The sequence below is a fragment of the Telmatherina bonti genome (assembly GCF_933228915.1).
Source record: "Telmatherina bonti genome assembly, chromosome: 13".
NCBI classification, from domain to species: domain Eukaryota; kingdom Metazoa; phylum Chordata; class Actinopteri; order Atheriniformes; family Telmatherinidae; genus Telmatherina; species Telmatherina bonti.
This window is the reverse complement of record NC_136611.1, coordinates 21,202,071-21,215,269: the sequence shown is the minus strand read 5'-3', so window position 1 is coordinate 21,215,269 and position 13,199 is coordinate 21,202,071. Positions and strand designations below refer to the sequence as shown.

General features: G+C 37.4%; 1 protein-coding gene across 22 annotated transcripts in view; it reads left to right on the top strand.

Annotated features, from left to right (window-relative positions):
• The window catches only part of ssbp2a (single stranded DNA binding protein 2a), a 52,602-nt gene extending 45,659 nt beyond the window's left edge, over positions 1 to 6,943 (top strand). For 2 of the 22 annotated variants that reach the window (XM_079251274.1, XM_079251280.1), the window contains 13 exons: positions 1,264 to 1,353; positions 3,005 to 3,064; positions 3,162 to 3,228; positions 4,385 to 4,455; positions 4,547 to 4,614; positions 5,074 to 5,122; positions 5,210 to 5,245; positions 5,344 to 5,398; positions 5,491 to 5,561; positions 5,700 to 5,778; positions 5,907 to 5,935; positions 6,033 to 6,131; positions 6,826 to 6,943. In XM_079251274.1, the coding sequence (XP_079107400.1) occupies positions 1,264 to 1,353; positions 3,005 to 3,064; positions 3,162 to 3,228; positions 4,385 to 4,455; positions 4,547 to 4,614; positions 5,074 to 5,122; positions 5,210 to 5,245; positions 5,344 to 5,398; positions 5,491 to 5,561; positions 5,700 to 5,778; positions 5,907 to 5,935; positions 6,033 to 6,131; positions 6,826 to 6,855 (804 nt within the window). In that variant the 3' untranslated portion in view covers positions 6,856 to 6,943. Of the gene's footprint in view, positions 1 to 1,263; positions 1,354 to 3,004; positions 3,065 to 3,161; positions 3,229 to 4,384; positions 4,483 to 4,546; positions 4,615 to 5,073; positions 5,123 to 5,209; positions 5,246 to 5,343; positions 5,399 to 5,490; positions 5,562 to 5,699; positions 5,779 to 5,906; positions 5,948 to 6,032; positions 6,132 to 6,825 lie in introns of all 22 variants that reach the window. The other 20 variants (XM_079251283.1, XM_079251270.1, XM_079251284.1 and 17 more) reach the window with 19 other exon arrangements.
• The last annotated feature ends 6,256 nt before the right edge of the window (positions 6,944 to 13,199 follow it).

The following is a 13,199-nucleotide window of genomic DNA, read 5'->3' as shown; positions in this document are numbered from 1 at the left end:
AAACAGACACAAACACACAAACAAACTAAATCCAATCTCTCATTGCTGAACCACAGAGATACAGTATCCATCTGTGTCCATCTGTACACTCATCTGCTGAGACAAACACAGACCATGTTTGCAGCAGCATGGAATCTAAAAACTGCAGCGCGCCCCACTCCCTGTTGCCAAACATTAATGATGGGGAGATGTGAGGGAGACTGAAGGCGGTTGAGGGAATAGCGAGGGTGACGGGTGGAGCAGCAAAGGATACAGGAGTGTCGTCAGTCTCCTTTTATCTCAGCTCTGATTAAACCTTGTTCCTGTCTGACCTAAAAAGTCAGCTGGCGGAAACTTCAGAGACTGTGGGTGAATTTCGCTGGGGCTCTTTACACCCAGCCTTCAGACGGAGAGAAAAAGTAAAGAAAAATATCAGAAAAATAGAACAGAGTGGGCAGCTGCTGGGAAAAAAAAGACAAATGCAAATGACCTGTTTTTTTTTTCTTTTGCGCTCACTCTCTACAGATATTCATATATATGGAAGGACATTCTCCCACACTACTTCATTTTTTTATTAGTATTCAGCATAATGTGAAGAGGATAAAGGAGAAGCCAGTCTTGGGTGGTAGTGTAATGTAGAGAGAGCACAATACCACAGGAAGCAGACAGAGGCCCTGCTGAAATGATCCAGCGCCACCCGTCTGGGACAAGCACAACAAAAAACACAATGTATAAAAATAAACCTGGGCCGGCATGGCTGGGCATCTGCAAAAAACAGGAAATATCCCATAGAGGGAGAGACAGCAGGAAGGTGATGGGGGAAGACCCTAGGATTGCTCATTTTTATTAATGCTGTTGTTTTTTAGCTCTTGTGTTTTGTTTGGCTGATGTTCAGCTGAGGTTTCGTGGAAATCAAGAAGTTTAGCAAAACTAATGCAGCACTGAAATGACTAAATATATGTAAAATGATGTTTACTGTACAAAAAGTACATTATGATCATTATGATAATGAATTATTACAGTTGCTGATGCTTTAGAATTTGTGTGACCACTCAGTCCTGATATGGACGCAGTTTTCATTGTTTAATTCTCCCTCGGATAATTACATTTTTTAACTTTTTTTTTTTCTTTTTAATTTTTTTTCTTTAACTTCTTAATCTACAGGTTAATTTGGCTGTTAATAAATGTACTATCTTAAACCTTTCAAGGTTTTACTGAACTGTAAATTAAAATATGTAGTTATGCTGAAGTCTTGTTTTGTCTGTTTTTGTCCTCTCTTTTCAGAGTGCAGCAGCAGCTCCAAGTCCTGTCCTCGGGAACCTTCCCCCAGGAGAGGGCATGCCAGTGGGGCCTGTTCCTCCAGGGTTCTTCCAGGTATAAAAAGTGACATATTTTTGGCCCATTTTTGTGGCATTTTATGGATTAACGATCCCTTAAAGTTCTTTACTAATTCATATAAAGCTACATTATGCTAGTTTACAGGCTAAACATTTTATCTATTATCAGATATGTAATCACTTGATTAAAAAGAAAAGTAACAAATTAATTTTCCCTGCTAATAGTTTTAATAGTAATCTAAATAGATAATTCAGCATCTTAAAGCCATTTCACTTCAGGAATGATCTCTACTCTGAGACAGAATTACTTTCATTTGTGTTGTCCTTAGTGCTTGTATATTTGAAGATCTTTTATATGCACGAAAGGCCGCCTAGCACTATGAAAGAAAAGCAAAAACCAAAAAAAGTGCTCGCTAACAGTCTGCTTTCATCTGTGTGTGGGTGTACCACAACATGGAGAGAAAAGAACCTGACAGGAGAAATAAATCCATGGCATAGAAAAAACACCCACATGCTGCATCGCCCCTTATCATGTCTGAAGGACTCTACCTGTTGTACATCGATTAACCGTCAAATTCAGTCAAATTCAGGTGCTAGCATCTGACACAAAGATCAATGACCTTCCAAGGCATTTCTAGTTCTGGTCAAAAACTCCAACATGAGTTGGACAGAAGATCAGTTGCTTTTGGACCAATTGTTTCCGGTGTTTCATTCTGGTTTCAGTGCATGGATCAGACCCGAGAATATCTGCACAGTTAGATTCTGTAATTAGATGTTATTGTCAAAGATAAAATTTATGATGGACAGGACTTACTGTAACTACATGCACCGCCTCAGTCCTTTCCAGCACTCTGTTACTTGTTCATTGAATCATTTTTTACAAGGTTTAAAGCTCTGTCGTTGTTGTTTTTAACATTGAACATGGAAAAACAACAATTGTCTCAAGGCTCAGACAGCATGGACAATTAACCAGTTAAAAAAAAGAGATAAAAGATAAGTATATGAACTAAAAAGGACTGATAATTTCTCTGAACACATCTATGTATAATAAGATTTGGGCTCTTTACAGCAGTTACATGGCCGTACTTGTAGTGACAATGATGCAGCATAGAGATGATTTCAGAAGGGACCCTGAGTCGATAAAGAGAACCACTGCTCTCTAGTGGAACATTGTAGTACTGCTTTATTATTACTGCAGACACAGTGACATCAGTTCAGCAGACATGGAAACAGCATTGCTACTGTCTGTGGTGAGAACAACTGAGAGCCCAGTCACAGCTGCAAAAGAGCTCCCGTCACTCGGTGTCAGATTCCAAGTGGTTAACACATGCACTTACATCATGATTAAGGAAAAAAACGTCATCCTTTGTTCCCTCTCTGCTTTTTTCCATAAACTTGATCCAATGAAAATGTGGTGAGTTTCCCACTCTGCTTCTGCAACAGGAAAGCCTCACATTAAGTTGGTCTGGTTGGGTTCTCTTTTTGACACATAGCACCCTCTTTGGTTTGCACAACCCCTAAACTTACTTGAAAATACAGTGAAAAAACTATTGGCATTTGTCCTCATGCTTGATGACTGGACCCTTTTCTTGTACTGATATGTAAAGCTTGATGATTTTTTGAAATATGCATTTTATTGTAAAAAAAAAAAAAAAAAAAAAAAAAGTAAAACTTTACTTGTTTTTCAGCCATTTATGTCACCTCGATATCCTGGTGGACCCAGACCCCCCCTCAGATTACCTAATCAGGTGAGAGCTACCCTAACAACTACAGGTCAGGAGACTTACATGCCCAAAAGAATTAAACAGCACATTAAGTGGTTGATGGAGGTGTTTCCATTTGCAGGGACTTGGTGGAGTTCCAGGTAGCCAGCCGATGTTACCCAGTGGGATGGATCCCACAAGACAGCAAGGTGCACAAAGATGCAGTACATTGGTATCCACATACACAGAGCTGAAATTTATGAACAAGCATAATAAATATCCTTCTATGAATCACACATTTATTGTCAGTAAATGTACCAAATTTCATGTAACTGTCAATACAGTTTCATAGGACCAAAAAATCTGAATTTGATTTAAAAATAAAAAAGAAACTTTCTGGCAGTTTATGAGATATTTTTTGTAAATATTTACATAGAAACCAAAATAATTTAAAAAAAAAAAGCAATTGTAGACACTCATTTGATCGATTCAGATTCGCTTCAAAATTAAATTTTAAAAAGCAAATAACTTTGTGCTTCATTTTCTGTTCTGGGTTACTAATTTTCCAGTTAATGATTGACTGCATAAAATGGTCTGACTTGTGAGTTCTTGTTCACAGTGGTGAACAGCCAGCTATTCATCTCTAACAATACTGTCTGGACTAGAGAGATACATTCATGAGCAATGGAATCACTGAAGTGACATCATAATGGTCCATAAAGTTTGGTCTGAAACTGAATGTTTTTTTTTTTTAGAAACCTAAAGACTTTTCTGGTGACAATTTGCATTTACGGTTTTCATTCACTGAAGATTTCACCAAGATTGGAAAGAAAAATGTGAACAGGATACATGAAACTCACTATGTTCACCATGTTCATACTAGTCAGGAGGGGGCACTGCAGCTATTTAACATCACTGATCAAGAGTTTCTGTTGACTGTTTACAATTCCTAAATCATGCCAACATTATTGCCGCATTTTTTCTTTATTATGTTTATTGTTGCAATATCTGCTTTCCAACACTGAGAGGCGTCTGGAATCATGATACAGTCTGTATACCATACTGCCATATAGAGAATTCCTGATATTCATTAATAATTAAGTGCTAAACGTGCTATAAAATAAGTGTAAGTCTAAAAACAGGCTGTGCAGGTGTCTTTTCATTGGGTTTGATGATAAAGCTACCAAATGAAATATGTTATGCTTGAAGAAAAACACGATGTTGTAGAATATCATCATATCATTACACTGCATATCTGTAAAATTGGTCAACTAAAGGGAAAAACATCTCTCTAAAAAAGTCCTGAGTACAATGTCTTGGGGTACACTGTATCGTTTGTTTGTTTTATCCATCCCTTTGTTACAGGACATCCAAATATGGGCGGGCCAATGCAGAGGATGACTCCACCCAGGGGCATGGTACCACTAGGGCCTCAGGTACTGGATGGAACGATTAAAGGGATAGTGACAGTGTTTTTAGTTTCTGTGATGAATGTATTGTATAGAATGTCCTTTTTTACTTTTTTAGAATTATGGAGGTGGGATGAGGCCACCGCTCAATGCCCTGGTTGGTCCAGGGATGCCTGGTATGAGCATGTAAGTAGTGTATAATAGACAATCTAATCTGCTCAAACACTCATACATAGTGAGTAGTACAGTGTTGCTGGAGCAGCTTTATTTAAAACACACAAATATGCATTTTCTGTCTTTTGTTGCTTGAAATGTAAACCAAGTAAGCATATTTCTTTGACATAGAAAAACAACAATGACTTCCAAATATCCAAAATCCCCCATTAATACAATCCTTTTCCTTTTTTGTGGTACTTTACAATCGATTGTTGTACATTTGCTGTGGAACTTTGAAGAGTCTTCCCTCTGCTTTGTATTCTTTTGTTATTTTCTCTTTTTTATTTCTCTTTTTTTGCAGTTGTTCCCATCACCTTTCTTTGGCGTCAGAAGAGCTTGTTGTTGCCAACTCTGCCCAAACGAAGCAGAAACAGCATAGCCTGCCAAAAGCAGAAAACTGAAGTGTGTGTGTGTATGTGTGTGTTTCAGGGGACCTGGTGGTGGTAGACCCTGGCCAAATCCTCCAAACTCAAACTCTGTAAGTTCTCTGTAACCAAAAGTTAGATTTAGAGAGTTAGATTTGAGATCTGCAACAAGTTAATATATTCCTGCTCTGTTTTTGTAGACCCCCTACTCTTCCGCATCTCCAGGAAGTTATGTGGTATGGATGATTGTCTTTATTTTTATTTTAACTCATTTACTGTCTTGTAGTTGATTCTTTCGTGAATAAATCTATTAGAAACCAAACTCTGGTTTCAGGGACCTCCAGGAGGAGGTGGGCCACCTGGAACCCCAATAATGCCAAGTCCAGCAGGTGAGCTCTGTGCACATCGTGTATCTACAAACGGTATATTAACATTGTTCCATTCTCTTACATTTTATCTACTTATTTTTTTGCTCTGTCAGATTCAACCAACTCTGGTGATAATATGTACACGATGATAAACACAGTCCCTCCTGGTGGGAGCCGGCCAAATGTGAGACATTTTTTTTCTCAGTTTGTCTTGTGTGTGGGTCATTATGGAGCCGTGAAGTTGTATAAGACAAAGAAGGCATTAGTAAATTATTAGAAAATGAAAGAATTATATTGTTTTTTTTACCTTTGTTCTTCTTAGTTCCCTATGGGTGCAGGAAGTGACGGTCCATTAGGGGGATTGGCTGGAATGGAGCCCCATCACATGAATGGATCTTTAGGTACGAGGACAAGCACTTTGAGCTGCACTAGCTTTATTTTTGTACCTAATTCCTAAAATAAATCATGGAAAGTAAGGTTTGATTTTATTATTTAGAATTTATTCTGATATTTGTGTACTCTGTCTTAGGGTCAGGTGACATAGACAGTCTCCCGAAGGTGAGAGAAACTTTCTATAATTAACCTCCACTTGGGTTTTTGTAACTTTTTGAAGTAATCCTTGCCATTGTGCTGTCTATTACTTCCCTTTGAAAAGAACTCCCCTGGTAACCTAAGTATGAGTAACCAGCCCGGGACACCCAGAGAGGATGGAGAAATGGGAGGAAACTTCCTTAACCCTTTTCAGAATGAAAGTGTAAGTAATCCACTGTCTGGGATCCTTTCAGAGGTGCTTTAAGCCAACACTTCCACCTGCAGACATCTGTTGTTGTTGGTCTAGATACGTGATGTAATCATTTATAAGCTCAATCCCAACAAGCTGAAAGAGGATATGTTTCCAATAATCATAGTAAAGTCAGAAATATTTATATAAATTGAATTTCTTTCCTCGCTAATAGGAGGAGGGACAAAGATGGTAATCCATTTAAATGGCCCGGTTAAGCTATGACTGTAACATGACTTCTGCATGAAAACACTCAGAATGACTTCCTGAAGAGTTCACAACTGCAAAGCAGCTTCATAGTGAAAAAAAAAGAAAAGAAAACCCCCTCTGTGTTATTTGGGATTGCAAACAGGATGTCACACGTTGATTGGTGAGCATTAAAGGAGCCCAGGCCAGACTTACTCCTTGTGGTTTTTGTCTGTTTCTAAGCTGACCAGCTGCTGACTGTGGTTTTAAAGTTGCTATGGAGATGGTTGCCGTTTTACGGCTGAACATTCGGCAGGAAATCAAGAAAACGTTGGCAAAAATGTTGATTAAGTTCTACCTTTTAATGATAGAGATGATTTAAAGTAAAAACAAAATAGCTTTATAGTAGTTTAGATAGTTGATTTTCATTAGTTGCAGATATCTAAAGTCACACTTTCCTTTCTCTCTCTACTTTCTACAGTACTCTCCAAACATGACAATGAGTGTGTGAAGACTGAGGAAGCAGGTTGGCTCAGTAGCTCAGTAACCTGTTGTGGATCGGAGAAAAGCAGAGAGACATGATGCGATGTCATCCAGGCCAATGACTTTTCCTCCACCACCCCCTGCCAAGTCGGGACAGTTGCCCAAGGCTCCATCCTTCTACAATGCATCTGCATCTCAAACCCCTCCATGGTTTCTGTCCATGTCTCTTCTGTCCTGTTATTTCTAAGTGGTGACTTTGCTACATTCATCAGTTCTTCCTCAGCAAGTATGAGACTGTACAAAGGAAACAAATTGAAACAAGCCAGAGGATAATTATTTGTATATTTGCATAAAGTGTGTGTGAGGCTGTGTACACACATCAGACACACGTTTCTGCCTTCTGCATCATGTTTAATTTTAATAGACAGAATTCAAATTTTCAGTAACATAAACTACAAGAAGGTTTTTGAATAATTTATAAATCTGGATGATCAGCTTTAAAAAAAAAAATTAAAAAAACCTTTTTAAAATAAATTACTTTTTTCATCACCACAAGAGAAGCAAATAAACATCAGAATTATGTTGCCATGAAGATTTAGTTGAAGCTTTTTCAGCTACTTGTGATCTTTTAAGCAGTTGAGGTTGTCTGTTGTGAAGAGCCATGTCATTGGGTTTTTCTGATTTACACTATGATTAGTTTTCTTTCCTAATGTCATCCATGTCTCCAGGAGTGACATTATACTCTGTCTCATCCAGAGGTGAATTCCATGTAGATAAAACATAATAGGTGGATAAAAGTCTTCAATTTTTCCATGCAGTTTTACTGGTAAATTTTGTTCTTTTATTTAAAAGGAAACTTGTTTAGGATTAAACTTAAGTCTAACAGCTGCCAATGTCCCACTTGTAAAAAATTTATGAAGCTGACAAAGAAACACAGAGTGTGTTTACCATTTTACAACATGAATTTAAATTTCCATTTGAAACCTTCATCTTACAATATCTATATAGTCTCCCTTTAAGCCTTATTAGATAATTTGTTCAGCTTATTGTACATTCATTTAAGAACGAAATGAGGATGAGTCTAAGAAAGGTCTGCACACTGGTTAATACCCAACAGAACTGAACATTTGGCCAGTTTGTATTTTTTGATAAGTAGATGCGTCTTTCTGTATTCTTCTGAAGATTTTTGTTGATGTAACTTTGTGAGTGGTATGTTTCTGCAACACTTTGCACTCTGAAGACCATTTGTGAGGATGGGTTCATAAAAAATGAAATAATGAACAAAAAAAGATTCCAGCTAAAGCAAATAAAGCCAATAGTTGCGTATTTTGTTGCTTAGAAATAGATCCACATGATGGTTTTGTTTACATTCTGGGGAAAGAACAGCAGAGTAAATTATCATGCTCCATATTCTCTTCATGTAAAATGTTAAATACAGAAAGGGGGAGCGAACAAACCGCCGTCTGGTGTGGATGGTAAACTACAAGCTTATAAAGCCCCTTTGGTTACCCATAACTTTCATCCGACTAAACTGTGATTTTGGTAAGATCTAAAGAAGTAGTTGGTACAGAAAGTGAACATAAGCTTGTTTTTGACCAACTTTTTTCTGTCCATTAATTGTTATCATGTACAAAGGTTGAATATTCTGTGAACGTTCCCCTTTCCCTTCCTCTACTGCAAAGTGTACAGCTCACAAATGTAGCTCCTCTTGTCTTGTATGTGTATTTGATCTTATTATTATTTCAATATAAATCTGGAAAGATTTATTTCAAAAGGAGCGATGGACTGATGACACATCACGGCTGAACAGAGACATTTGTTTTTGTGTTCAATTGAAGCCATAAATGAGAGTACAAGAAGATGCATTTGTAAATTGAATCATGTATCTCTTATGTGGAAGTATGTGGGACTCCATTTGTGATGTGTTCATTTTGTCTTTTTTATTCTTGTATTATGTTTTTGTAAATACACAGAGAAGTTTCATGGGTTTTGAATATGTTGGTATAAAGCTTCTCTTCCCTTAATCTCAGTGTGTAATGTCTTTTTAATATCTTTTTATCTGTGAGGACGTTAGGGTTTATTGAGTGTTTATGTCCCAAAGCAGATTCCAGATTTATGTGTTATAGTTCAGTCTGTTTCCCTTGTTGTACGGCAGCATTTAAAATATGACACTTAGATTAAAGAGAGATTAAAGAATCTGACCAAATGGAAATGTTGCTCGTAACTTTTAAAACCACTTCTCTAAAGACTGGAGTAGGAAGCTCAGAAACAGTATAATTTTATACTATATAGTTTTCAAGTATAATTCAGGAGCTGGACTGGAGCAGCAATCCTGCAGGTTTTCAATATATATCAAAGTTTATGCTGAAGTTTATAGGCTGTTGGATCCGTTTAATTTGAGCCAGGTGTGTTGAAAACCTGTGGGACAGTGGCCCACGAGGACCGACACTGGACATGGCCTAACAGATTTACAGTACAGTGCAAATGTCTGAGCTACACCTTATTTTTTACATGCTGGAGGGAGATACAAAAAGTGCATCGAAGTGAAAATATGGCCTAATGAGGGTGAAACAGTTTGTGCCATTCCAACAACGTTAAAATTCAATATGTGAAATGATCACCTCTACTTCTCATCCCAGTTTGAACTGTACTGCAAGCTGTCTTGTGATTTCTTCAGGAATGGTTTCATCTCAAAGCTCTTTGGATGTATGCCTTTCGTCACTATTCTGCAAGAAACATCCCACATGGTTCAAAATGTTTTGGACCGAGATCTGGAGAACATTCACCTGTCCATGAGCCCTGTTTCCACTGAATCCTAGTCCTTCTGTCATCTGGCTTCAGTCCTTTCTCCATAAAGCCTTCCTTAAGGGTGGTTTCTGGACAGCACGGACAACAGGAGGTTCCTGAGTTCTGTTTGAGATCATCTATCCCAGAGGAGAATTTAAAAAAGAAAAACTGCTTTTAGATAAATTTACTGTGTTCAAAGGACAGATTCTGGACCCTGTTTTAAAAAGATCAGGAGATTTGTTGGTACCTCTTTATTGAGTCCCAGGAACTCCAGTAATCTACCGGTATGTACTGAATGAGAGATTGCATCACTGATCATGTGAAGCAGTAGACCTAAGTTTTTTTTTCTTTTTTTTTTTTAATCAATTATATGATAAAATGATTCAGATTTACACACACACATATATATATGTATGTATGTATATATATATATATATATATATATACATATATATATATATATATATATATATATATATATATAAAGTTAAAAAAAACACATGACACTTTGCTTTCAGTATCTGCAGAGATCACACTGTGTCTTACACATGAACATATGAAAAAGCTACTTCCAGGTGTCTTTCCAATTTCTGCAGAAAATAATATGTAGATCAAAGCACCAGAATAACCTGATATCCACTTTTTTTCTCAATAGTGATGCATTTGAGTCATTATTGCACAATCCCCTCATTACACACACCTCCCCACCTCAGACTCCCTCTATTATATAATGTCTTGTCTGCCAGTTCCAGCCAGCCTGCCACAGCTCAGTTGTCCTGTTTTTGCCGTCGCATTTGCTTGTCCATCACTTGACTCCTGAACATGTCTTTGCGGCTTTGTTTGGCTCTGCTGGCTCTTTCCTCACTGAGTGCTGCATCGGATGCAGGCTGTGATGAGCTGATTAAACCTCTGGAGGATCGAAGCAAGGTGATGTTAAAATTTGTTACAATTTATTTGCTTAGATTTTATCAAACTGAATCTTTTTTTTTTTTTTTGTATTTAAAGGCTTCATATGTTTAAATTAATTAAATCCCTAGCGAGCATTTACTAGCTTATGTACAACAACTATACAACATTTCACTAAACACTACCATACTGGATTTAAAAAAAACATGTTTCCACAAGCTAAAGGACCAAAATGAGCAGAAAAATTATACATTTGAGTTGTAATAAAATTGTGGTAACAGACTGAAGATTTTTTGTTCAGAATTAAATCTACATGTAAAGTTACATAATGCATGTGACTTAAAGTGAACAACTTCACATCTTTTTCCTGAAAACATAGTTTTGATTTTAACTCATTTATGTGTAGATTCATGGAAAATGGATATTCCATGCTGGGACATCCGACAGTGAGGAACAGCTGAAAGCAATGAAAAGTATCCACAGCTCCTGGATGGAATTGTCTTCTTTACCTGGAAGTGATGAGTTCAGCCTCCGCTATGGAGACAAATAGTAAGTCACTGAAAAAATCTTAAGCGGTTTATGAAGTGACCGATCTCATCAACCTGTCGTGTTTATCTCTGTAAGTGATGGAAAATGCTACTATGGAACTGTTAATTCCACCACATCAGGAGACTCTGTCAAAGTGACTTGTAAGTAGATCATAAAGTGTTTTTATTGGCAGTTTTTACTCAGCTCAAGTTGCATTCGGTCAAATATTCATACTTGTTTATTCTACCTACAATAGTTTATTTTAACTCCACTTCTTGTGAACACGTTGGGAGGCATCTGGTGACATGTCCTGACTGTGCCGTCTGGACAGATGAAACCACATCAGAGGTGAATGGGGAAGCCAAAAAGAGCAAAAGCATCTATCTCTTCAGTGAGTTTAACTCCTTGCAACTATTTAATTCCAGTAAATAATAATGATATCAATTTAAAAAAAAAAACTATCAGCTGATTTGTACGTGTTTTTTAAATAATGTTTCCTTCGTTCTCTTCTATAAACTCCAGCAAAGACGGGAAAACTTTATCCTTCTCATCTTGAAGATTTTAAGAAGCAGGCTGAGTGTCTGAATTTTTCACCAGAGTTCCACTTTCCAGAAACTACAAGTAAAGTCCTTTTTACACATGTACTCATGTCAGGGTACATTTAGTCGTTCCAAGAAGGAAATTTGACTTGACTTCCTTTCTGTTTCAGATCTTTGTCCTGATGAGCAGCAGGCTGCTGCAGATGTGAAGACTGAAGAACAATAAACAAAACACATCACCCTCTTCATTCTACCCTGAAACATAAAATCATTGCACTTAGTGAAATCTGGATTCATATATAACGTTATGAACATGAAGAAAATTCTCAATGTTACTCTTTTTTTGTGTAAAACAATGTGCTACATTCAGTGTGCTTTAGATCATTAATTACTTGACTCTTACAAATTTTAATAGATACATTTTGCCATGTGAACCAAAAATAAAGCGAATGATTTACTTTTTTCTGTTACACATTAAAACTTGGATAATAAAATGCTCTTTCTTTTTTAAAGCATAAAAAGCTTTTAGTATAATATCCATTGTATTCTACAGAATCAAATACATCCTCAAATTTTTGTCTTTGTCTTTCCTCCGTTGAACTCACTTTTTGCTTTGTGTAGTTGCATCTCACAAAACATGAAGCAGTGATTTTACTGGAACCAAATGACTTAATGGTAATTATGAGGAAATGGTGGTGATGCGAATTTGTAGTATGAATTATTTTTGGACTCACTGTCTGTTGTGTTTGTTTTTTTTTTTTTCTTTGTTTCATTCATATTCTTTAACTTTATCAAACTCAGTCAGCTGGAGACGATTTCACACAAATGTACACAGTGACTAATTCTCAGTGACATGACAAAGAAGCAGAACCTGATTGGTTCGTATAACTGACACAAAATAGTTTCAGTCATGTTTCCTCAGAGCTTGCTTCAGTGCCAGTCTTTTTCATGTCCTGGGGCCCACATGGCAGGTGAGGTTCAGGCTGCTGGAAACTTCGGGTGCAATGCAGCCTTCTGCCACGTAACTGCACGTCACACAAGATGGTCGTTTTTTTCTGGGATTATGCTGTGTCAGAGATTTGAAGATTTTTCCAGACAGTCCTACGTTTCATTAAAAATTGCCCGACAAAGATTTTTATTGCTTCTTTCAGGACAAAATATGTTGATAAGGGGAAGTTAATACCCAGACAAGGCGAAAGCACGCAAATTCCTCTGTGTCTACAGTGATGAATCGGAGCCATTACGGCGTCAGCCCATTATGAACATGTCCCCCACCTCAGACCTCCCTCTGTTACATAATGTCCTTTCTGGCAGCCTTTATTCCAGCCATCCCATCAGAGCTCAGTTGTGCTGTTCTTGCCGTTGCATCCACTTGACTGCCATTTGACTCCTAAACATGTCTACTCAGCTTTGTTTGGCTTTGCTGGCTCTCTCCTTGCTGACTGCTGCATCTGATCCAGGTTGTGATGAGCTGATTAAAACTTCAGAGGATCGAAGCAAGGTATGATGTTCTCAGAGCAGATCTCCAGTTAAAGTTTAATGAAGTTTTTTCTTTTTTTATAAAAAGCTTTATGCTTGTCTCCTCCTGTGGCTTAACTATTGTCCTTGTCTT